This window comes from Rattus rattus, chromosome 4, assembly GCF_011064425.1.
Source record: "Rattus rattus isolate New Zealand chromosome 4, Rrattus_CSIRO_v1, whole genome shotgun sequence".
NCBI classification, from domain to species: domain Eukaryota; kingdom Metazoa; phylum Chordata; class Mammalia; order Rodentia; family Muridae; genus Rattus; species Rattus rattus.
The window spans coordinates 2,865,766-2,890,942 of NC_046157.1; the positions used below are offsets into that span (position 1 = coordinate 2,865,766).

Below are 25,177 nucleotides of genomic sequence, written 5' to 3' on the forward strand. Positions count from 1 at the left end.
AGAGAGAGAGAGAGAGAGAGAGAGAGAGAACGAACAAGGGCAGAGGCATGTATGGTGGTGGTGTGTGTGTGTGTGGCTTTTTCAGAGTAGTAGATGAGGTTTGGAGGGGTCGCAAACCAGACATGTCTGCAGGAAATATGATCTAGAAGTCCGGACTCGCAGCCTGTCCAAACTCACACAGCTCCATCTCCTTGGTGCCCAGCACTTTTTTCCATTCATGCCCAGCTTCTGCAGTGTTGCCTCCTCCAGTCCTGTGAAAGCTCTGAGTCCAGCCTCACCACCAGCTGCCAGGCGAGCAGCCTGGAAAAAGGTGAGTGTTGGGCCTAGTGCACCTCCTCCACTTCCCTCTACCTCCTCTCCAAGTTTCCCTCCTTCAAATTCCCTTCCACCCGACAGAATTTGCATCAGCCTACTGGGTGAGGGGCCTTCACAGCGCCAGCTACCTGCCACCCGTTTCCTTGCCGGGACCTGCAGCTCAATCTGCAGCAGTTCCAGCACCCAGGGGCAAGCATCCTGAGAGGTTTTATATAATTGCTTGACTTCTTCTGGGTGCCTAATGTGCACAGGGCAGTGCGTTAACCATGGGCATGGTGTGGCGGAAAGCTGTCTGCTGTCTGCCGATCAGATCTCTGATAGACCGATGGTTTAGGTAGCAGCACCCAGAACAGTGCCTGGCATATGCTGGGTGCTTGGTAAATCCTGTTGCATGATGGGTATTCATGACTGCATGTACTTATCTATTTTGTGCAGGTTTCGTACTTGAAGCACTCTTTAAGCACTCTAACAAACGGCTTTTAAAATTTTTAATTAGCTTATGAAGTATGAGGATTTTTGTTTTGTTTTGTTTTTTGAGACAGGGCTTCTCTGTGTTGCCTTGGCTGTCCTGGAACTCACTCTGAAGACCAGGCTGACCTCAGAATAACAGAGATCCGCCTGCCTCTGCCTTCCCGGTGCTGGGATTAAAGGTGTGCACTGCCATCACCTCCTAGTTTATTGGGGCTTTTTATTTGTGTGCTTGTATATTTGTTGGTTCTTAACCGGGGAGAATTCTTTCAAAAAAGTTTCATTTATTGATTGTTTGGTTGTTTGTTTTTTCAAGACGGGTTTCTCTGTGTAATCCTGGCTATCGTGAAACTCGCTAGACCAGGCTGGCTTTGAACTCAAGAGATCCGCCTGCCTCGGCCTTCTGAATGCAGGGATTAAAGGCGTGTGTCACCACGGCAACCAGCTCTTTGTAGAAACCTTTTCATTTCCTGTAGCCCCATTTTTAACTCCCCAGGCTACTTCTGTGTCACTGAAGTACTGTGTCGAAAAGTCTTGCCTTTATCTATTTTTCTTGAAAAGTATTCATGTTGTTCCTCTGCATTTCAGACCTTTGATCCTCTCGGATTCCCGCCAAGGTAAGGGGGCGTGGCTCCCGGCGCAGTTTGATGACGACATTAGGCGCCAAGTAGCCGAATGGCAGCTCCCGTTTCTGAGAAGCTCGAGATTTCTGCTATCAGCAAAGCAGGTGAGTGGCGGGAGCAGCGCACGAGGCAGCCCAGCACCGTGCGGTTTGCTTGGGCCCCCGCCGAGGCTGGCTCCGTTCTTCCTCGTGCTATGGGACTCGGGCCTCCCGGCAGCTCGGCCTGAGCGGGCCGGGCCGGGCCGGGAGCCCAGGGCCCAGCTGCACCCTCACGCCTCCCTCCAGGGTCATGGCTTTCTGCCGCCTTCCTGCGTGGTCTTCACAGACAGTCCGGGTAGGAGTTTGATGAACGCTCGATGCGGGAGTTGAGGGAGGGGGAACTTGGAGGGAAAATTGAACCTTGGGCTCAGCTAGCGATGTTGGTTGTAGAACTCGTTGTGGGTTCAGGTTCTACCTTCCGACCTTTCCAAGCCTCAGTTTCCTCCCCTGTAATGTAATAGGGTGGTCTCGAAACTTTGGCATTGTAGAATAGTTGTGTTCAACAAATGAGCGCAAGCCACAGCTTCTCAGAGTGCAGTCGAAGGAGGTCTTGACAGTAGCGCGATAAGCTTGGCTGGATCGCGTTGACTCTAGTCATTAGAAACCTCAGAAACAGTCGTAAGCAACTCTTGAAGAAGTGGGCTTTAAGGGGTCGGCTGAAGCGAACGCCTTCAGCACTGCATGCACACTGATAGGGAGTGGATGCCAGGGTCTAAAAGCAACTGTATGGGAGTCGTTGCCCTCTTAAGACCTTCGTTAGACATCTCTGATCTTTGAGCTGCCTTCTTCTTGCGAGGAGAGAGGGGAGGAGAGTCTCCTGTAGAGCTCTGCCCTTAGCAAGTAGTCTGCAATTTTATGCTGCCCTGATTATTTTAGGGTAGATTGCAATGTATGTCAGGACTGAAACATTTTAAGTTTTCCTTAACACTGAGACTGAATTAAGAACTGGAAAGAAAAAGCAAAAAACCCTGAGAAGTGTTTCTCTTGCCAAATGGCAAAGATTGGTGGTCTCTTTTCAAAACCACAGCTTCCTTAATCTCCTACTGTCCAGCTTCTCTTCTCACAGACTGCCATTGCCAGCTGAGCACCTTTTCTCCTGTAGTGAGCAGAGCTGAGACAGAAAGACTCACTAGTTCAGTAGCACGAAGCAGGTTTCCTCTCTGCTCTTTCCAACTCTTATTTTGTGTTTCACCATGGACTGGGAGGTAGGAAGCTGCAGTCCTATGTCTAATTTTTGGTGGCAAGTCCAAGTGCTTCCTTCATAGAACTTGCTCCTCATTCGTTGGAAGAAAGCACACGTTACTTGCTTTACCCGTCTCTTACAGATGAGAGATTTGTAAGGCGTTTGCTAGAATCTTGGCTCTGCTGATTGTTAGGTAGGTGTTGAAAAACCTTTTGCTGTTTCTTATCCCTGTTTCCTTATTTACATCAGTCTCGTGGGCTTACTGTGAAGATGTATTTTTTAGTTGTGCCTTACATAGCACCCTTCTTATTTGCTTTCTCATAGTTACATAGCGACTAGACTAGTCTAGGCACACTAAATTATCTAGGGTATTAGAAGGTCCAGATCAGGACTTGCTCTAATCCGCAGGGTCTAGGGAAGAATCTGCTTCCAAGCTTATTCAGGTTGCTGTCAGAATCCAATTTCTCTGAGGTCTTGAATTCTAGCTGAGCTCTACTCTGTGTCTTAAAGTCCACTGACGCTGTGATGTAGTTGGTTCTGTTAAAGTCTTTGTAGGAAGGCACTTAGAGGAGCGTTACTGGTAATTAGATAAGGAAGTGAATGAGAGGCTCTTCGCGTCCACCTGGCATCTAACAAGTGCGGCATGAGCGTTACCAAGGAGTCACCACAACAGAGTTCACTCCGAAGCGACTACTATGGTCTGTGTGAGTTTGCATTTTAGGAATCAAAGGACTATGTGCTGTGATTTGTACAGAGTTCAAGTGTTCTCCTGGGCATCGTGAAACTGTATAATTCTGTGGTATAGAAGATAGTGAGATTTTTCTCTTTGTTTTTCTACAGTGGTTCCCTAAGGCAGCCATTTCTTGCTTGCCCTGGGAGGCTGCTATGGCGTTCCCTCACCTACAACAGCCTAGTTTCCTCCTGGTAAGTATCAGCTGCCTTTGGAAGTGTTGATGATAGTTCTATAGCTGAGGGACTTAGAACTTTTTCGTCTGTTTTGAAGGACTCATTTTTAGGAGACAAGCAGCCTGCCCCCTATTTCTTTTGTTTTTTTGAGATAAGATGTAGCCTGGCTGTCCTGGATCTCACTCTTGAGACCAGACTGGCCTTGAACTCATAGAGATCCGACTGTCTCTGCCTCCTGAGTGCTGGGACTGAAGGTGTGTACCACCATACCTGGCTGTGCAGGCCTCTTAAACTCAAGTCCCTCCTGCCTTAGCTCCCTAGGTGCTGGGATTACTGTGTGCAGGTGCCACCATAGTCAGTGGACTTGAGAACTCGATACTGGGTTTTGGTTTTTGTTTTGTTTTTATAGGAGACAATACCAGAATCAGCATTAGAATGCTTACTATGCCATCTGTGAGTGCAGGATATTGAGTGCACTCAGTGTCTGAACTGTGATTTTTTTTTTTTTTTATTTCCAAGGTAGTTGATTTCAGCCAGTACTGGGGAGGCCGAGACAGGAGGATCGTTAAGAATTCACAGCCTAGACAGCCATGGTGGCACACACCTTTAATCCCAGCACTTGGGAGGCAGAGGCAGGTGAATCTCCGTGAGTTCTGGGACAGAAGGGTCTACATAGTGAATTCCAAGTCAGTCAGACCTACACAGTGAAACTCCATCTGAAAACAAAAACAAAACAATAATTTAAAGCAAAGCAGTAATTGATGCAACTGTGATTTTCCTTAGTTTCCAAAGAGAGAAGAATGTTTACCAAGTGGTCCTGATGCTTAAGCTCCGTGTATATGTGAAATGTGAACCATGGAGGGATGCTTCTCTCTGTTAGAGCTTTATGTTAATTAAGTATTAGAATGTGAAGCTGGGAGAGCAGATAGAGATTCTTCCTTGCAGATGCTAGGAGATTTTTGTTTTTGTTTCTCTGTGTAGCCATGGCTGTACTGGAACTCACTCTGTAGACCAGGCTGGCCTTAAACTTAGATCTGCCTGCCTCTGCTCCCTAAGAGCTGGGATTAAGATTGTGAGCCACCTTACCTGGCCTTTTTTTTTTTTTTTTTTTTTTGTTCTTTTTTTTGAGCTGGGGACCGAACCCAGGGCCTTGCGCCTCCTAGGCAAGCCTACCACTGAGCTAAATCCCCAGCCCCAGAATATTTATTTCTTAGTGAACCCCTCTGCAGCCAGCTGGCTTGCCTTTCTGAGACAGGGCTCTTGCAGTCCCTACTTGTTTGGAGGTGATCAGGGCATTAGATACCCTTGGTCCAAGCCTTCTTGTTGAATGACTAGCATCTCCTGATCTCAGTCTGTTTGCCTAGAGGCCACTTCTCCATGGAGTCCGTACTGTGCCCACAGGAACGTTGGTAGAGCTCCTTGGTTTCTTTTCTGAGTCTCTTACTGGCTTACTCATTATCTTGATGAATATTGAGTTGCTTGAGGCCCTGAGTAGTTTTAGACTACCTTTTTGTGTGTGTGTGTGTGTGATTTTAAAAAAATTATTTCTTTTGATTTTTGGAGTTCATAATATAATTATATCACTTCCCACTTCTCTTTCTTCCCTCCAAATCCTCTCCAGACTGCATTATTTTTTAAGGTGTTGATTCCAGTAAGTTGCTATGTTATGCACTGGTTAAGAGAAAAGAGGTATTATATACTGTGCTTTTTTTGGCTGTTCTCACTTGTGACCACAGTGGTGCAGTTGTGGGTTGTTAAGGAGGTGGGAAGTTTGCACCTCTGGGTATGAACTTAGCACTTGAAGACTGAATGAGGTTTCCCCATCCAACAAGGATCCTGTGCTGACCGCGGGATTCATCCTATTGCTGATCTTTGTTCGTGGGTCAGTGGGAGTCAGTTTCCTTTTTATAATGCAGCACTTTGAGGTGACGGTATTCTTAAAGGAGAGCACCTGAGAATTTCTGGTCTAAAAGTGATAGAATTGTAGCTTATTTCTTCTAGAAGCTTCCTGTGGGCCTCAGGCATTTGCATGAAATGCTGGAACCATGCACCACATTTTGTATTTCTGTTGCTTTGTGTGTCTGTTTTGATTAGACACAGACTGTTTGCAGCTTCATAGCAAGTCTCTTCACGACTCTTCCACATTGTCTCCTAGGCTAGCCTGAAAGCTGACTCTATAAATAAGCCCTTTGCACAGCGTTGCCAAGATTTGGTGAAAGTCATTGAGGATTTTCCAGCCAAGGTACAACTTTGCCTGCAGCTCCCTTTCCATATCACCTGTAATTCTTACCTCTGGTAGGTAGAAGCCAGGAATGCTAGAAGCATCCTACAATACACAAGATGGCTTCTTGCAACACAAAGGTATCCAACCATAAGCCTGGTATAGTAGTGCGTACTGGAGTCCCAGCACTTGGAGGCAGGAAGGCCAGGACACATAGCAAGCACACAGGGGTGTGCGAGACCTGGTCTGAAAACAGCAACAACAAAGTTTCCGGCCCCAAATAGACATGGTCTGAGATCGAGAACCTCTGATATAAATACTTTGAGAATGTGTATTTAATATACATTTAAAATTGTTGAACCCAAGAAGTCAGTCTGGACAGTGAATTAATATGCTGTTATGTTTCCGTGATTTGATTTTAAAAGATAGCTCTCTTTTTTAGTAGATGTCTGTTAAGATCAGAAGGGTTCTGGGGAGTGGTGTTGGTGTGTGTCAAGGTACATGTATGTTTGTATATATGTGTGTGAAGGTATACATGTGCATGCACACACATGTATATGCCAGGAAGGTCAACCTCAGGGTTTGTTGCTCAGCAGCTCTCTACCTTTTTGAGGTCTCACTGGGACCTGGGCCTTGCTGTTTAGGCCAAACTGGATGGCCAGCAAACCCCAGGGATTCTCCTATCTCTGCCTTTTTTTTTTTTTAAAGATTTATTTATTATATATAATAAGTACACAGCAGCTGTCTTCGGACACACCAGAAGAGGGCATCAGATCTCATTACAGATGATTGTGAGCCACCATGTGGTTGCTGGGATTTGAACTCAGGACCTCTGGAAGAGCAGTCAGTGCTCTTAACCACTGAGCCATCTCTCCAGCCCCTCGTCTCTGCCTTCTTAGCACTGGGATTATAACACCTTTATTTTTGTATGGGTGCTGAGTTTCTGATCAAACCCAGGTTTTTGTGACTCACTGACGAAGCTATTTCTCTACCCCATTGTAAGTTTGTTATTGTTTGGGGTGTTTTGTGCTATGGGGACCTTGCTGGGCTTTGTGCATGGTGTGCAAGTGCTCTGTCACTGGATTACATCCCCAGCCATAAAAATGTTATACTTAGCTGAGTACGAGGGTGCACATTAACAGTAATTGGGAGGCTAAGGCAGGAGGATTTCTGTGAGTTGAAGGCCATCCTATTATATAGGAAGACTCTGTCTTTTTTTTTTTTTTTTTTTTTTTTTTTTTTTTTTTCTGGGGCTGGGGACCTAACCCAGGACCTTGTACTTCCTAGGCCAGCGCTCTACCACTGAGCCAAATCCCCAACCCGAAGACTCTGTCTTAAAAAAAGCAAAACAAAACAAAACAAAAACATTGGTAGAGGGAGCGAGGGAGACTGAAGAGTTGGCTTGGTGCTTGAGAGTACTTGCTGCTCTTTCAGAGAACCCCATGTTTAGTTTTCAGCACCCTTGTCAGGCAGCTCACAGCCATGTCTAACTGTAACTCCAGCTCCAAGAGAGCTGACAGACCTCTCACCTCCACAGATACCTGCACTCATGTACACACACTCATGCATATACACATAATTTTTTGAAATAATAAATATTTCTTAAAAAATATTTTAGCCAAAGGGTGAATGACATAGCACAAATGTAAGGTTGGTGTGTTGTGTGCTGGTGTGAGAATTCAGTTATTCTTTGTCATTGGAACAGAGCTTCTGTGGGTCTGTGTCAGAGTGACCTCCAGTGGGCAGTGTGTGGTGAAACTGGAGCACAGTCAGGGATGGCACTGGTCCTCAGGGAGCGTCCCAGCTGCCTCACTGTGCACTCTTTCAGGAATTGCATGCCATCTTCCCATGGCTGGTGGAGAGCATCTTTGGCAGCCTGGATGGTGTCCTTGTTGGCTGGAATCTCCGATGCCTACAGGGACGTGTGAACCCTGTGGAGTATAGCATAGCAATGGAATTTCTAGACCCAAGGTATGTAGGTTTACTATTTGTAAAGGGCTGAATACTTCCTCGTGTTGACACACTCCTCCCCCTTTTAAATTTTATGTTCAGTGGCCCAATGATGAAGTTGGTGTATAAGCTTCAAGCTGAAGACTATAACTTTGACTTCCCTGTCTCCTGTCTTCCTGTAAGTGAGCCCTGGTGGTGAGTAGCACTAGGGGCAGAGGCCCAGATGAGAAGCTGTGCTGTGAGTGGGTGGGCAGTGGGTACCATTTTTAAAGGCTCGTTGGAATTGTGGGTGGAGACTTACTCTGGTCTGAGTAACAGGAAGCCCGAGTGACTGAAGTGATTTGCTTTCCTGAGGCTTCAGACCTGTAGAGCAAGTTGAGGTGTGGTGCTCAGGAGGAGATGGACTCAACAGCACCCAGTTCTTATCTTTGTGTGTATGAAGCTTTATGACTAGAGGAAAAACTCTAAGCCAGTCTCTGCAGGGAATGGACACTGTTTCCATAAAGCAGGGTCTGCGTGCTGGTGTCTGCCTCCCCCAGAGTGCTAGAACAGCTGGAGGTTAGTTACCATGCTGCCGACTCCCTCTCTTTGCAGGGCCCTGTGAAGGCATCCATTCAAGAGAATGTCCTCCCTGACAGTCCTCTGTACCACAATAAGGTCCAGTTTCCCCCGACTGGAGGCCTGGGCCTGAACCTGGCCCTCAGTATCCTTTGATGGTCCAAGGTGTGGGAGGTTGTGTGGCCAGCATCCTGTGGAAGGTGACCCACCCACTACCTCTGCATTTGCCCCTTGACACTCCGACCAGATCCATTCGAATACTATATGTTCTACTTTGCTTTGAGCCTCATCTCTCAAAAGGTACAGAAGGGATAACCCTTGAGTTTGGCTTGTTGTGCAGATCCCACAGGGAAGGGCCAGGGCCCATGATGGCCACTTACTGGAGCACTAACAACAATCTTTGTTTTCTAGCCAATGCCTATGTCTTTCCATCTCCGTACTTCGGACTGCGCCTATTTCATCCTGGTGGACAGGTACCTATCGTGGTTCCTACCCACTGAAGGCAGCGTGCCTCCACCACTCTGCTCCAGTCCAGGGGGCTCCAGCCCCTCACCAGCTCCCAGGTAAGGCTGCCTTTGACTATGAAGACCCAGTGCTGCTATGGGGAGTGACCTCTATAAAGGCACTACCCAAGCATTGCCCAGTTAATTGGCAATCCAGGGTCAATTATTGACATCCATGTTTAAAGTTCCCCAACCTTTCTGGGGTTCAATTCTCAACTTCTCTTGCCCTGGCAAAGACAGGAGTGGGTAAAACTTGTCTCTGGCCTCATTGACATGGCCAGTGGCGTTCACGGCAGATGGGATTGAGTCCTACAAAGCAATGAGTTGAGTGGAGGGGAGGGACGGGACGGGACGGGACGGGACGGTTGTGGAATCAGTGGGAGAGCCTGGGCTGAAAAGCCACTTGTGCCAGGCCTCACAAGATAAGCCTTTGCTGTATTGCACAGTTGGAGGTGTGCTACCCCTGTAGCTTGAGTGCGGCTCAGGTCTCTAGCTTTTGGTGAACCTTTAGCCCAGAACCTCTTGGTCCATTTTCCTTAGGAACTCTTCTGCCCCAACAGGAGTTGTTGAAGCTCCTGCTCCCTCCCTGACCTCACTGGTCTGCTACCTGCTGTAGGCAGGCACTGGTGCAAGGTTTTGGTCCAGCCCATGTCTACTAGTATGTGCATACCAGGCCATGCCTTCATCTAAAAGTCACTGTGGGGAGATGCCCTCAAAATATGGAGAGAGACCTGGGAAGTGAGGCTCCCGAGGCGGTCATAGCTCATAGGTGATGACCTAACCTTGATATTCCGGTAGTGCTGTAGTTGGGGAGGAGGGCCAGTAAATTCCTACCCACTCCAAGGCAGAATTCAGGTGCTAACTGACTTGCACAGACCTAGTGTTGGCTTGTTTTAGCTTTTCTTTTTTTTCTTTTTTTTTTCTTTTTCTTTTTTTCGGAGCTGGGGACCGAACCCAGGGCCTTGTGTTTGCTAGGCAAGCGCTCTACCACTGAGCTAAATCCCCAACCCAGTATTTTGTTTTGTCCTGTCACTCACACTGTGTACCTTAGGCAAACTTGAAATTCATGATCCTCTTGCTTCCACCTCCGGAGTGTTGGAGTGACCCTCTGGTATCCCAGCATGTTCCTGAGAAGCCATCACGTCTTGATGGGAGCACAGTGCATCTGCCCACTATGGGATGATAGCGTGCTACCAGGCCGTCATCAAATCTTAGAGCCTGTTTATGTTCACCAGCTACCCCACCCATGTCTGCTAGCTGCTCGCTGTGTGCAGTAGTCTTAGGTTTCTACTGCTGTGATAAAGATTGTGAGCAAAGCAGTGTGGGGAGAAATGCTTTAGTTCATCTCCAGCACTGAGGAAGCTCAAGGCAAGAGCTAAAGCACAAGCCATGCTTCCTAATGTCACCATCTGCACAGGGGTGGCCCCTCCCCCATTGCCTGGACTCTCCTGTGTCAACTACTGAGCAAGAGAACGCATGGCAGACTCGCGGTAGAGGCAGTTCGATTGAGGGCCTTTTTTCACTTGAGGTTTGTCTTCCTAGGTACCTAGTTCATGTCAAGTTGAGGACTCCTAACAAGGACAGAGGTCATCGCTGTAGTCCTTTGGTCCTTATTCTCCCTATATGTGACTGGCAGAGGCCCTAGGCGTGTTTGGCAGAGTGGACACACGCCCTCTTTCCTTGGCTATCTCATGCCTAGGCCCATCCCAGCTGAAGAAGTAGGAGGATCAGTCACCACAGTAGTAACTCCAAGCTCCTCCTACTTCCTGTCAGCTGCTGTCCTGGGCTGCACTGGTGGTGATAGGTGCTTAGTCATCAATGACCAGGTTTTCCTAATGTAAATTCAGATCTGTGCTTTATCGACCTGAGGGCTTAGTGGGGAGAATATCGTTTATGTTAGTGTCTTCTGTTCTCATTACAGTTATTAATGGGGCATTTGACCTCACTGTGTTCCTCACAGTTGCTAAGTGGACAGTCTATAACAAGGATATCAAGTGCTCAGCACAGACGTTGTGTCTCTGTGATTCAGTGTGTTGCATTGACTGTTGGTCTCATTGATTTCGGTGTCAGCAGAGGAACCTGATTCACTATTGTCTATATATCCTGTCAGGACACCAGCCATGCCCTTTGCCTCCTATGGCCTCCACACTAGCCTCTTGAAGCGGCACATCTCTCATCAGACATCTGTGAATGCAGACCCTGCATCCCATGAGATCTGGCGGTCAGAAACTCTACTCCAGGTAAGAAAGCCCAGTCCCTGCTTCTGTTTCAAAACAGACTGCTTAGCTACCTTCCGTTCTGAGAGGCAGAGTCCCAAAGGTACCTCGTCAGCCCAGCGGCAGGGTCTAAATGGCGTTTTCTTGCTGTGGCATTTAGAAAACAAGTGAGGAGGAACCAATGTATTCTTGTAAGCTAAATGCCATAAACAGTATTTTCTGTCTGTCTCAGCTTCCCTTGTCCACAGTGTTGTTCTCTCAGGATCTATTTATTCACCAGTCTTCCGTGCATGTGTCCATGTGCCCTACCTTGTCTCCCTCTGACCCTCTTCCTGGGTTGCTAGCATTGGTTTCCAGTGGTTACCATCTGCTTGATGTTAGGGCCGGCTGCAGAGGTTTTATTTGATGCTGCATGGTGTGGCCCTCAGAACCTGCACTTTGGTCAGCATTGAGCAGGAGATACAAGTGGTAGGACAGTGTCCCTTGGGGACTCATGGAGTGGCCCTGCTCTTGTTTATGTCCTGGTGTCTGCAGAGAATCAGCGGGTACAAGTGCTGGGTTCTGAGGCTGGTTGTGGTAGCCAGTGTTGCTCTGGATAGAAAAAACTGGGTAGGATGGAATTCGTCCCCCGCTGGACTCTATTGCCAGACTGTAAACCACCAGCAGCCCAAGCAAGGACAAGGAGACTTTCTAATAATTATGGAAGCTTGTCTTTGGCGTGGCAGACTCTCAACTGGTTGATGTAAGTAGACCTGATGAGCCATGTTCTGCCGTGTGACTCATCACCTCTCCTCAGTACTGGTACTCAGTACTCCTGTCTGGTGATGAGCTTTCCACCTCCGACTCTTTCCCAGGGTTCCTGTCTCTGCCAAGAAGTTCCGATTATCCTCTCTTATTTTGCCGTAGGCCATTCAGCTCTTTATTAAACCAATCAGAAGGTGATGGAGATGTTTACAATACACTGAGCCAGGTGATGCTTACTTATCTCTCTGCTGCTACAAAAACCAGCATTTGAATAGTGCAAAGCCAGTCTTTATACAGGGCAAGAGATTATCCTATAGTAACAACAGGAGTGTGGGATGCACTGCTTTTAGAAACCTGCTACTCAGATCTTTTTTTTTTTTTAAATGAAAAAAATTTTAGGGGGCTGGAGAGATGGCTCAGAGGTTAAAACCACTGGCTGTTTTTCCAAAGAACCCAGGTTCACTTCCCAGCACCCATGTGGTGGATCACAGCCAAGTCTAAGTGATCTGATAATCTTATAGAGGCAAAACACCAATGCATAGAAAATAAAAAAAATAAGGGGCTGGAGAGATGGCTCAGTGGTTAAGAGCACTGACTGCTCTTCCAGAGGTCCTGAGTTCAAATCCCAGCAACCACATGGTGGCTCACAACCATCTGTAATGGGATCTGATGCCCTCTTGTGGCATGCAGGTGTACGTGCAGAGAGAGCACTCATACAAGAAATAAATAAATAAACCTTAAAAAAAAATAAGTTTAAAAAAAAAAACAGGGGTTGGGGATTTAGCTCAGTGGTAGAGCGCTTGCCTAGGAAGCGCAAGGCCCTGGGTTCGGTCCCCAGCTCCGAAAAAAAGAACCAAAAAAAAAAAAAGAAAAAAAACAATTATAGACAAGTATGTGTGACATGAATTTTATCATCTTAACTTTTTTCCTTTTAGTTTTTTGAGACACCTTTTCTGTGTAGTCCAGGTTGGCTTAGAACTCCAGATTCATGTACCTCGGGATCCTACGTGCATCTTTTTTTTTTTTTTTTTTTGAGCTGGGGGTCGAACCCAGGGCCTTGCGCTTGCTAGGCAAGGGGTTTACCACTGAGCTAAATCCCCAGCCCCCCTACGTGCATCTTAACCAATTTTCAAGTAGCATTAAGTACATTCCATTGTTATGTATGTGTGTGCCTGTGTGGGTTTATGTGCATCACATGCTTGCAGTTACCTGCAGAGGTCAGGTACTGAGGGCATCAGATTCCTTTGAATAGCATTACAGATGGTTATAAGCCACTGTGCAGTGCTGGGAACTCAACCACTGCAAGAGTAGCAGGTGCTCTTGACTTTTGAGCCCTCCAAACTGCATTAAACATACGTTTTAATTAGTTCATCAGGAATTCCATACATGCATGTAATTAATGTCTTTGGATCATATTCATCCATACTATTCCTCCCAGATCCACTCCCTGCTCCCTACATCTCCTCGTTTGCTGTGCTTGCCCTTTCCTCCCTCCCTCCCTTCCTTCTTTTTCTTCCTTTTGTAACCCAGAGCCCAGTCTATATTGCCCATGTACTCATGAGTATCGGGCTATCCTATGGGCTTCAGTTGACCTACCAGGAAGTACACCATTTAAAGAGTCCCCCACCCCACGTCATCAATTGTTAGTTTCAAAGCTTTGCCCTGTTTCCTTATGACTTTTGTGTTTCCTTATGAGTTTTGTGTTTCAGCTCTTGTCACCATTCCGTTTTACAGTAATTCTTGTGTAAGATCAGGTATTTTAGAGCTTTCTTCTGCATGTGTGCAGCCTGTTTCCAGCACCATTTGTTGGAAAGACTTCCTCACCATTACATGGTGCAGTCCCTGGCAACAGTTTGATCAGTTACTGTCCTTTTACAGGTTTTTGTGGAAATGTGGCTTCATCATTACTCCCTGGAGATGTACCAGAAAATGCAGTCCCCTCATGCCAAGGTATGTCTCTGTGCTCACTGTCCCTTCTGTCTTGAGGCCTGGCTAGCCTGCTATACTATATCTTGTCCTCAGCATGAGTCATTTGTCTCAGATTGAATGGGGGAAGCAGAAACTCACTGTTGGCCTTCACTCAGATAATGTATAGAAGAGGTGATCCTGTCCTTTCTGAGGTCCTCTCTGCAGCTACACAGCCCTATCCCACCCTGGGGAATGGCTCAGGTCTGACACTCTTTTGTCTTCTGGGACAAGCAAGGCAAGCTGCGGCTCCTTTTGGGACTCATGTCCAATGTCCCCACTGTCACCAGCAGTGCTCTGATGCTCTCAGGTGGCCCTGAGCAGGCCCTGCATGTTGTGCTGCCTTTGTACCTCTTTGGCCCGCTTGCTGCTCCAAATTGTGGCATTTGTGGTGTGTGGGCTCTGGGACCCTCCTGCATGGGGCCTAGCCTGCTTCCTCCTCCTCTCCTCTTCAGCCTTTCTTCCTGGGTAGCACACTCATTTGCAGAGATGTGGAGGTGGAAGGGTCTCTCGAATCTCCTGGTGGTGGTGTTCCTTAGGTGTTCTGTTAAGTTAGTGAATGGCCTGGTGGGCATTAAGAGTCACAGAGCCATACACAGGCAGCGTCAACAGATGCTGCCTGCCTCTCCTTATTCTGTGTGTGACTAATCTTGTCACTGCTAGGTGGGCTTGAGAGCACTTGCTTTAAAATGGAGTGTGTGGATGATGGTGTTCACATTGAGTCTTGTGACTCAGAAGTGCGCCTGGGTTCTGCTACCACAGAGTCCCTGTAGCCACTGTGACTCCAATCTAATGCAGTGTTGAAGATGGAGATTCCCTCCTCCTACTGCAGAGCTCCCCAAACCTCTCCAGTCCTGGTGTCACACTGGAGAGGGAGGGCAGGGAAAGGCTGAAGACTTCTGGGCCCCGTACATTACACAGAGCCTGTGACACCCTTCCAGCTGCCAGCCAGAGTTACTCATGTTCTGGGCTGGCACGTGGAAGGCTGGGACTGGGCTTCCCCGGGTTCCCAGATCCCAAGCTGGCTCAGCCTTGTCCATGTGGCTTGTCCTTGCTGAAGCAAGCTTGCTTTGCTGCAGTGTCTTCCTTGTTGTGCCTGCTGTCTTTCCAGTGAGTGGCAGCTACACTTGCTTTCAAGAGTGAAGCAGATGCCCTTCAGGATGCTCTCCTTCTGTCTCCTGTGGAGAGGAAGGGTCAGTGACTGTCTTTGTATTGGGAGTGAGGTATTTGTCCCCACAATTGCTTCCTCTTGGCCAGACCTTGGGCGGCTGAGATGTGCTTGGAAGGTTGGTGCTCCCTGGCCATACTCTGTACTTTTCTGCTTCTACTGACACAGAACATAGGCCCAAGGCTTTCCAGTGGCTGGAAACCAGGAAAGATGGCTGCAGAAGCTGCCCTCTTCCACAGCTCCTGTTACTGGAGTCTGCAACGTGCCTTCCAGATGGCCTTTCCAGTACCCACCAAGCCCTTACTGCCACAGGCAGAATATTTGACACCTGAGATTGATTCCACTCTGATCAGACTATGTGCAGAGTGCCTGTTCACTGCCAGGACTGGGAGCAGTGCTAGGTGTAGCCTGCTGGAGGCTGAGACCTGCCCTGTGTGTCTGATGAAGGGAGCCTGGCTCCTCTCAGCACTGCAGCTGAGCCTGGGGTCTGGCACAAAGGAACCTGTGTGGAAGGGCCTGAGCTCCCCTCACTGGAGAATCAGTGTGAGGCAAGACTGTCCTTCCTCTCCTGCTGTAGCTGGTGGGCATGCTGGCAGGGCATGGCCTTTGTGCGCTGGCATTGTCCTTCCTCTCCTGCTGCAGCTGGTGGGCATGCTGGCAGGGCATGGCCTTTGTGTGCTGGCATTGCACTGTGCTTTGATGAAGGAACCTAGCAGGCAGTGAGTGGTACTGCAGGGAGGTAGGGCAGAGGGCGCTCGAGTGGGGCTGGAGGCTTCCTGGCTTGGCCGTTAGCTCTGCTGCCCTGGGCTGCCCTTGCCTCTAGGAGGATGTGATTGCAGGTTGAGATTTCCTTTCCTTGGGAGCCCTGTGTGCTGACAGATAGGAAGTAGAAAAGGCTGTCTTCCCAGTTGGAACTAGTAAGCACCTTTAGCGGTTTCCAGTGTAGGGACAGAACAGCCTGGTAGACCAACCCTTTGCCTGGCCCATCTCCTTAGGGCTGAGAGCCACTAAAGGAAGGGTACTTATGGTTTTAGATGTATGAGAGTTGATTCTTTCATATATTTACCCCCTGATTTGGTCAGTATATTCCCTCTTCCCTTTTTCCTGGAACAACCTAGAGCCTCACACATGATAGGCATCTCTCTCACTGAGCTGTATTTCCCACGAATTTGATAAAATTCTTGTGATATCAGCACACTGAAGTCCCTCAGTACTCCTCACTCAGTACCTGAGGGAGGATGGCCTCAGGGTCTGCTCCCCACGATTCCCAGATATTTGGTTTGCATCATTAATGCCCTTGTGTAAGATGCTCTTGCACATAACTTACCTTTCCTGCTTTAAGGTTTCCCCTGCATGGCCTATAATCCCAGCACTACAGAGGCTGAGGCAGAAGAATTTTAAGTTCCAGGCCCATATAGACTGCCATGTGAGACCCTGTCTCAAGACAAAATAAACAAAATACTTCAAGATTACTCTGACACCTCATCCACACAATCCTCATGACACGATCAGGATAGACGCCTTCCTAAAGTATTGTAAATTAGGTTGGTCAAGTCCATGTGGAGAACTCTTCCTGCAGAGTTCTGTGCTTTGCTTGGGATTTTTTTGTTTTGTTTTTGTTTTTGTTCTTTTCTGAGCCTCAGACTTCTTAGGCCTTGGTGGCAACAGCATGTTGCAGTGACAATAAGATCCCGAGCTTTAGGCCATTATGTGTGACGTTGTCAAATATATAAATACATACCATCATCTTAGGGACAGTGTTAGACTTCTGGAGAAACGTGACTAGGCAGACTTCAGAGTGGCCGAGGGCCCAGTAGCCTAGGACCTCCTGGTGGTCTTGTGAGGGCTGAGCAGCTGTAGAGCTGGTCTTGGGTCCTCGGTCTCAGCTGGGGCTTTACTGTGGGACCCAGGGCTGCTGGGCAGAGTTTGTTGGGTATTGCCACTGATGACCTTTTGTTCTTGTTTTTTGTTTTTTCTCCTTTGTTCTTTCTCCTGGGCTCCTCCTGTTTTGTCTCTCCCCCCCCTTCCCCTTCCCTGTCTTATCCCTTCCCTCCCCCACCTGGATGTCCTCCTATCTGCCTCTTGGCCTTTCTCTGTTTGTTGTCTCTCAGTTGGAGGTTCTACACTACCGACTCAATGTGTCCAGCGCCCTCCACAGCCCTGCCCAACCCAGCCTCCAGGCCCTCCACGCCTATCAAGTACTGGCCTTTCCTTCCCTTCCCCTGCCCCGAGGTGGGCACAGAGTGTGTGTTGATACAGGGCCAGAGTAAGGGTCTCCCAGAAAAAAGGAAACTTCCCAGAGGCAAGTTCTGAGCAAAATGAAGCCCATGTGTTAGAGGCAGGCCTGCTTGGGCTTTCATATTGACTTGTCCTTCAGGCTAGCCTGACTTTGGTGTGTGACCGTGTGTCTGTGCTAAGGCACACAGCCTGGCAGGCCATAGATTATGGAATCTTCCTAAACCCCTAGCCTGCAGAGTTGACTCAGCTTCTCCAGTCTTACAGAGGAGCCTTGCAGTGGTCTTACTTACCTCTACTGTTCAGAGGACTAATGTATGACATGGCTGCTGCCCTGTTCAGAGTTGTCACCCAGCCTGAAGGGTGCAGCCGTATCACAGATACAGACTCCCTCAGAGCCTTCGGGCTCAGTCCTCCTGGTGAGCCCAGCCACTCAGACTCCTTCAGAGGCAATGAGAGCAAGTGGTGACCTCGTGGAGATTGTTGCCTGCTTAAGCAGAAATGACCAGTGTGTGAACAGAGTTGAGGTCAGTAGAGTGTTGTTCAGACCTCAGGTATTTGGGGGAATGGAGTGAGGAATGGGGAGATGTGCTCCAAACAGGGCTGTGTCTGATTTACCCTGGGGAAGAACATATGACAGTTGACACTGAATTTGAACAAAGATGAGAAAACAGTGCTTGCCCACTAAGTGTTGCTGGCACGGGATGTAAATGACGCTCACAGTGGGGCTCCCACTCAGAAGCAGCAGCTAGTAAGGAGATCCTTTGGGAGGGCTCAGCAATGACACAGCTTCCTGGGAAGACCCCAGAATAGGAGAGCTGTGAAGGTGGCCTGGAAGGCTGGGCATGGTGGGAAATGCTGTAGGTTTCGGGAGCACATTCTCATGTCATAACAAAGTGTAAATGGCACTAGGGATACCAATAGCACATGAGTGCCCCCACTCAATGCTCGAGGAGAGGGGAGGAAATCGATAGGGTATTTATCTGACCAAGAAGTGTGGGCAGGGGCTGGCCATCTTGAACCTCCATAAAACCTGGGTAAGATGAAGCAGTGCTCGCTGCTGTGGTAGTGGGCTCCTGTGAAGGTGCCATTTGCTTCCTAAACTGAGGACCGAGCGATGGCACTGCTCAGGAGAGATGCTGTATGCAGAGAGGAGAGTACGAGTGGGCTAGCCTGACCTGGTGGTCTTTAGTATTGGTCTAATTCATTTTCTATTAAGTGTCACAGACTAGTCACTTATAAAAACAAAAGGTTTTTTGCTTTTTTTTTTCCTCAGTGCTGGTCTAGAGTGGGGGGTGGTGTGTTGCATCTGATGATGGCTTTACTGCTGGCTGACATCATGGTAGGAGACCACAGTAGATCTGCACTTGTGAGGAGGCTGAGAGCAGATTGCCATTTGAGGCCAGTCTGAACCGCATAGTGCAGCTTTCTCAAAAAGCTCAGGGCTGGGGCATGTAGCTCGATGCCCCAGACCTTGCAAACCTACTCACGGCCTGGGTCAGTCCCCACAGGCCAGACTGGCCTTATGGCACTCACTCAGGAGATGACCCAGTAACCTACTGACCATGTGATGAGATTGATCCCTCCTAAGGGAGGCATTCATGTTCACAAGGGGTAGCTTTTATTACTGCGTTTCGTCTGTTCTTAGAAGCGTTGAAAATTCCCTTCAGGAAGACTTTAAAGTTCCAATAAGCAGAAGAAGACAGACCCTCCTTAGGTTTAGCCAGTCTGGTGCCACCTGGACCGTAGTAGGGCCTTTTCTCCCCCTTTTTGTCTTTTTGAGACAGTTTTATTATATAGCCTTGACTGACCTGCTATGTAGACTGTGATGGCCTAGAACTTATGGCATGCCCCTGTCTCGCTCTGCCTCCCAAGTGCTTCATTGCAAGAATGTGCCACCGTGCACAAGTGTTAGGACAGGGAGGCCTTTGTAGGCATAGCCTTGTGGACTCGTGTGTCACAGGGCCAGGCCCTTTACCAGCCTTAGCCCTACAAGTCATCAGGGCCCAACAGATGCAGGGGATGGGGATGTGCCTGACTGGACTTACTCCTGCTTCTGGGTGGCATCACTGATCCCTGACCCACAAGAAATTCCAAGCACCACCTAAACACGTGCTCAACAACCAGAGAGCCCAAAAGGGTTCCTTTTGATTTGGAACCTTGTGTTCATAAAATTTACCTCACAAGCCTGAGAAGATTCTTGTCCTGGGGACTTTAGATGTATTGGTAGTGGTGGAAGTAACACCTGCTTCCTCCAGGGTGGAGTCCTCATCTGGCTGTGACCAGGACAGGCAGCTGGGAGGGGCTGGGATTGTGGCTGGAGAAGGAACTGGGGAGAAAAACACTCCTGCTTGAGCAAGGTGAGTCCTGGTGCGCTTTTTTGCACATGGTGGGAAACAGGCAGACAACCTTGGATCCAGAGTTTAGGTGGGCTAGGAGCCTACTCTGTTCTCACCCTCTGGCTCAGCAGGAGGCAGAACCCTGAGGCCCAGCATAGGCTGCAGTGTCTGCTGGTGCATGGCCAGATATTGCCATGTGTCTGCTCTCACGAGCCCACCCAGGGTAGGCACAAGGCCACATGTTTCCACATGTGAGCTGGTGTCAGTTCAGATCTGGCAGCATGAGGCGACAAGCCCGACCTATTGCTTGTCTCCTGTGGGGCTCCAAAACCACTAGATCTGAACAGAAGATACTCTAGACCTCATCTGGCCTTGACACCCTACCTCCTTCCTAGGAGTCCTTCATGCCTACTGAAGAGCATGTGCTGGTCGTGCGCCTGCTGCTGAAGCACCTGCATGCCTTTGCCAACAGCCTGAAGCCAGATCAGGCTTCACCATCAGCACACTCCCATGCCACCAGTCCCCTGGAGGAATTCAAACGGTAGGCGTAGGGTGGGTGGGGCTTCTGGGCCTCCACTTCCCTTATGACTACTATGACTGATCCTTGTTGACCAGTTTGGTTTTTGGCTGCTTGTGCTTTGAAAACCTTCCCTCTTCGATCAGTGGGTCTCACCCTTCTTAATCCTGTGTGACCCTTTAATATAGTTCCTCAAGTGATGGCCACCAACCATAACATTATTTTGTTGCCTTGACCCACAAGTTGGGAGCCACTGCTCTAGATGCTCCCTGTGCTGGGAGACGAGCCAGCTGAACAGAGGTTATAGCCTCGCAGTTCCATCTTATGCCTTACCTAGTCAGGAGGGGGCTGGCACACTGACTTCAAAGGCAACTCAGGCTAGAAACAGATCTTAGCTCAAGCGAGCGTGTTCAGTGTTCCCAACCAACAGGACAGACTCACTAGCCAAGGCTAGTCCCCGCGAGCAGGGACACACTTCTGGGCCAGTGACAGCTCCGGACTCTATCCCCACAGAGCTGCAGTACCTCGGTTTGTCCAGCAGAAGCTCTATGTCTTCCTGCAGCATTGTTTTGGCCACTGGCCTCTGGATGCATCCTTCAGAGCCGTAAGCACAAACACCTGCCCTTGTCCTCTCCCTCACTATTGTGCTGTCTGGCATGATGTTGGCAGCCTATGGGGTGGGCTAACAGAACAGACCTTAGAGATGAAGCCTTGGCTTGTCTTGTTCTGTTGGCCATACTCAGCTCCTAAGGGTCTGGCATGAGGTACTTAAGCTCCTATAGGATCTTCTTGGGAGGATGCAGGAGTCCTTGTTCACTCACTGGCATCTACACTGGAATCAGAGAGAAAGTCCAGAGCCCAGCATTGCACCAGCCCTTCAACCAGGGCACAGATCTTTTTAGCAGGTCCAGATCACCAGTAGGTGACCTGAAAGTCAAGTGCACCAGCCCACAAGCACGGACCTTCAGGGCACGTATGTTCCTCACAGGTCTTGGAGATGTGGCTGAGCTACCTGCAGCCATGGCGGTATGCCCCTGAGAAACAGGCTCAGGGCAGTGATTCCCAGCCACGGTGTGTGTCGGAGAGGTGGTGAGTGTCCCAAGCCCGCCTGCTCCAGGGATGCCATTGCCCTCTGGAGCAGAAGCTGCCTGAGGGAAAGGTGCTAAGCTAGGCATGCTGTGCTTCAGGTCTTGAGTACACAGTGACCCTGGAACCCCATCTCTTTGTTTGGCCTAGGCTGGCGCCATGGTCACCCCAGAGCCTCCATATTTACCAGCATAGAGTAATTGCCGTGTTCCCATTATCTTATACTTCTGTGGTACTGGGGTCACTATAGCCTTTCCTTCTTGGGGTCCTAGACTTGCCTGCCCCATCCTGTTCTAGCAGACCTTCATGAGGTGGCCATTGCCCTCTTGAGAAAGGTCATATGTTTAAGGCTTGCTCATACATACCAGAGGACTGAGGTGTTTCCCTGCCTAATGTCTGTGACTCCCTTGTATGGCATCAGAAGCTGGGAGCATCAGGAAGGGTGGGGTGTAGATAGTAAGGACCAGAGTGTCTCTTGCTCTAACAAGAGGTCTACACCATGGTCTTACTCCAGCTGGCCCCATCTTGCTGTCTCCAGGGCACCCTTCATCCAGGAAAATCTGCTAATGTACACCAAGCTGTTTGTGAGCTTCCTGAACCGTGCCCTCACGCACAGACCTCGTCAGCCCCAAGAATGCACTCATGGTCTTCCGGGTGGCTAAGGTCTTTGCCCAGCCCAACCTGACTGAGATGATCCAGAAAGGTGAGTCTTCAGTCCTAGGCAAGCTCCCCTGAGTGAGCCTTAACTGCTGACAAGTGGCACATGGAGGAACCCAGGTACGTTGCACGCCTCAAGGATGTTCTTTGTGGCTTGGAGACTTTGTACATCGAGAGTTTGGTTAATGTCCCCTTCCTAGTGCTGGCAGTCAGGCAATGACTATACTGAGTTCAAAGACATGAGCATGTGTGCTCTAAGCTGTGGCTCTCAGAACTGCTGTTTTCCCCTGTTGACTGGTGGGCAGCGGCGGGCAGTGGCTATTGCCACTCTGCTAGCACAACGTCTGCTGTTGGCTACTGTTGCTTTTGGCTACTGTTGCTGAGGCTCCTAAGCATGTGAGCCGGGCCCTTGAGCTACCCAGCCCCCGACACAGTACACAGGTACCAGCTAAGGCAGTACACAGGTAGGAGGCCCTGGAGAACCTGTGTCAGATATTCCGGCTATGTCCTGTACAGGTCCCTCCTCTATGAGGGTCTCAGTCAGTGGGGGTGAAGAGCTCTCCCTCCCTTCCGTTTGACATTGAAAGCAGAAGCCTTTCTCTCTAACCTGGAGCCTGGAAACACAACATTGCCAAGGCTCTTCAGAAGCCCAAGAAGATTTTCCAGAACCCTGAAAGCAGGTGCCAGACAGAGCTTGCTCTTGCTCTGGCCTTCTAGGTGAGCAGCTGTTCCTGGAGCCAGAGCTCATCATTCCCCACCGCCAACATCGGCTCTTCACAGCCACCAGCAGCTTCCTGTCACCATGGCCCCCTGTTGTGACAGATGCCTCGTTCAAGGTGAAGAGCCATGTCTACAGCCTGGAGGGCCAAGACTGCAAATACACTCCAATGTTTGGTCCTGAAGTCCGAACCCTGGTGAGCAGCCAAAAGCCCACCCGCTGTGGGGTCCCGGAAGCTGTGAGGACCAGCAGAACCAAGGAAGGGAGGAAGGCTGGGGACTGATGGATGCTCTAAGTATAATGGCTAGTTTTCTTTTCTCATATGAAGATTGTCCACCCAATTAATCATAAGATGTTCCTTTTCCCTCGGGGACACTCCTAGATCTGATTCCTCAGGGCTACCCTGCCCAGTGGCAGTGACAGCACCTCTGGTGGGCGCTTGAGCCTGTGCCTTTCTTGCAGGTCTTGCGCCTTGCTCAGCTCATCACACAGGCCAAGCAGACTGCCAAGTCCATCTCTGACCAGTGTGTGGAGAGCCCAACTGGCCGCTCCTTCCTGTCATGGCTGGGCTTTGGCCCCACAGACACAAATAGCTGGTACCCAGCCAATGACCCGGATGAAATGGGTCAGGACAGCATCCGCAAGACAGACGAGTACCTAGAGAAGGCCCTGGAGTACCTGCGCCAGATATTCCGGGTATGTCCTGCGCAGGTCCCTCTGTGAGGGTCAGGCAGTGGGCCGAAGAGCTCGCCCTCCCTTCCCTTTCGAGTTGAAAGCAGAAGCCTTTCTCTCCAGCTCAGCGAAGCCCAGCTAGCCCAGCTCACGCTCGCCCTGGGGAATGCTCGGGACGAGAATGGGAAGCAGCAGCTCCCAGATTGTATTGTGGGGGAAGAAGGACTCATCCTCACACCCTTGGGCCGATACCAGGTAAACGATCTCTGTCACAAGGGGCATATGATGATGGGCACATGATCTGTTCTTGCCCAAGTCATTTACAAGGATATATTTTTGGAATTATTCCCACTGCTTTTGGCTTCTAGATCATCAATGGTCTGCGAAGGTTCGAGATTGAGTACCAGGGGGACTTAGAGCTGCAGCCCATCCGGAGCTATGAAATCACTAGTCTGGTCCGTGCACTCTTCCGGCTGTCTTCTGCCATCAACCGCAGAGTAAGTGGGACAGCTGGGAGGCCCTAGACATAGCTTCCCGAGCACTCCTGCCCTGGGCAGCATCTTCCCCTTCACAGCCCTGCTTGATCCTGCGAGACATGGGTGGCAGTGAGCCTGTGAGAATCAATTGGCCCCCGAGGTGCCCTGGAAGGGAGGGTGCTCTGTGTCCCCAACTGCTGAGCCCTTGTTTGTTCTCCAGTGTGCAGGACAGATGGCAGCTCTGTGCTCCCGGAATGACTTCCTTGGCAGCTTCTGTCGCTACCACCTCACTGAGCCTGCCTTGAGCAACAGACACCTGCTGAGCCCTGTGGGGCGGAGGCAGGTCACCACCCCTGCACGGGGCCCCAGACTCAGCCTCCGTTTCCTGGGCAGTTACCGGACACTGCTTCTGCTCCTGATGGCCTTCTTTGTGGCTTCTCTGTTCTGCATCGGGCCCCTGCCCTGCTCCTTGCTCCTGGTCCTAGGGTACATCCTCTATGCCATAGCTATGACACTGCTCACTGAGCGGGGGAAGCTGCACCAGCTCTGAGCTGCTGGCCATTCTCTCCTGAGCAGATTGTGGCAGGCTTCTTAGAAGCCAGGAAGAGAGGGATAGGTCATCTTCAGAGTCTTTGGGAGTAGTTTCCCTGCAGTGGTGGAGTTATTCAAAAGAATGTAGAGTTGGAAGGGAGAGTGATCCAGGCAGGCCTGATACGGAGGGAAGTGTTAGCAGGTTCATGAGCTGTTCTGTAAGACAATCAGTGCTCGCCATGGGTCCTCACCCTTAGTCCAAGGGTCCACAAGCATCTGAGCTAGAATTCAAGGGCTTTGTGACCATTTCACGATTCTGCCGTACAGAGTTCAGGAGCTAGTGTGCCCACAGCAGGCTCTAGTTCTAGGCTCTGGGAGCTGCTCCTGTGTGGGTCTCTCTGAGGTGGGCAGGATGGGTTGTGATATTTTTTCTACGGGGCATGCAATACCAGGGCAGCAGCTCAGTATCTACTCCAGAGGAGAAGCAAAGTTCTTAAGAGACTGAGCTTGGGGGTGGAGCTGGGTCCTGCCAGCCTCTGTGGACACAACTCAGCAGCATTTGGTTCTGCCTGTAAAACCAAGGAATTTAAGAGAACATCAAGTTTGTAACAACACTACGAAAAAACCACCTTCACATCAAAGCTAAGACACCAAAGGCCTGGAATTCACCCTGCAGGTGGCGCTGCAGCGCCATCACCATGCTGCTTGTAACCCGCCCTTTGTTTTGGGTTTTTTACAGAAAAAAAAACCTTTTTTTCTTCAAGCTTATCACTGGGCTTTGTATTTTGATGTAACTTCATCATGGGACCCATAACCAAAAGTCAGCCCTGAACACAGCTGACCAAGTCCAAATAAACCATTCTTGCTTCAGAGATCGTCTGGGCTGAATCTCTGGTACTTGGGAACCGCTCAGCAAGCTCCTGGACAGAGCACCTCCTTACCCTGTGATGCTGTTCTTTCTTCCTGAAAGTCCTGTTTCCTCCCCAGGGCATGTTGGATTCAACTTCAGAAACAAGGCCATGGAAGACTAACCCTGAGGTGGGGGGCAGGCCCTATGGTGCTCTGAGAACTGACTTCCCTGCACAACA

General features: G+C 49.5%; 1 protein-coding gene across 1 annotated transcript; it reads left to right on the forward strand.

Moving 5' to 3' along the window:
* The first annotated feature begins 1,430 nt into the window (after window positions 1-1,430).
* Smpd4 (sphingomyelin phosphodiesterase 4) lies at window positions 1,431-24,961 on the forward strand. The gene is given in 22 exon segments (XM_032899875.1): window positions 1,431-1,448; window positions 1,451-1,510; window positions 3,468-3,551; window positions 5,689-5,775; window positions 7,583-7,725; window positions 7,807-7,882; window positions 8,299-8,407; window positions 8,510-8,562; window positions 8,674-8,825; window positions 10,876-11,005; window positions 13,604-13,675; window positions 16,970-17,056; window positions 19,828-19,973; window positions 20,463-20,553; window positions 20,938-21,038; window positions 21,574-21,643; window positions 21,645-21,738; window positions 22,410-22,606; window positions 22,873-23,106; window positions 23,206-23,337; window positions 23,451-23,579; window positions 23,779-24,961. Coding segments are annotated over 22 exon segments (2,595 nt in total). The 3' UTR covers window positions 24,109-24,961.
* Window positions 24,962-25,177: the final 216 nt, after the last annotated feature.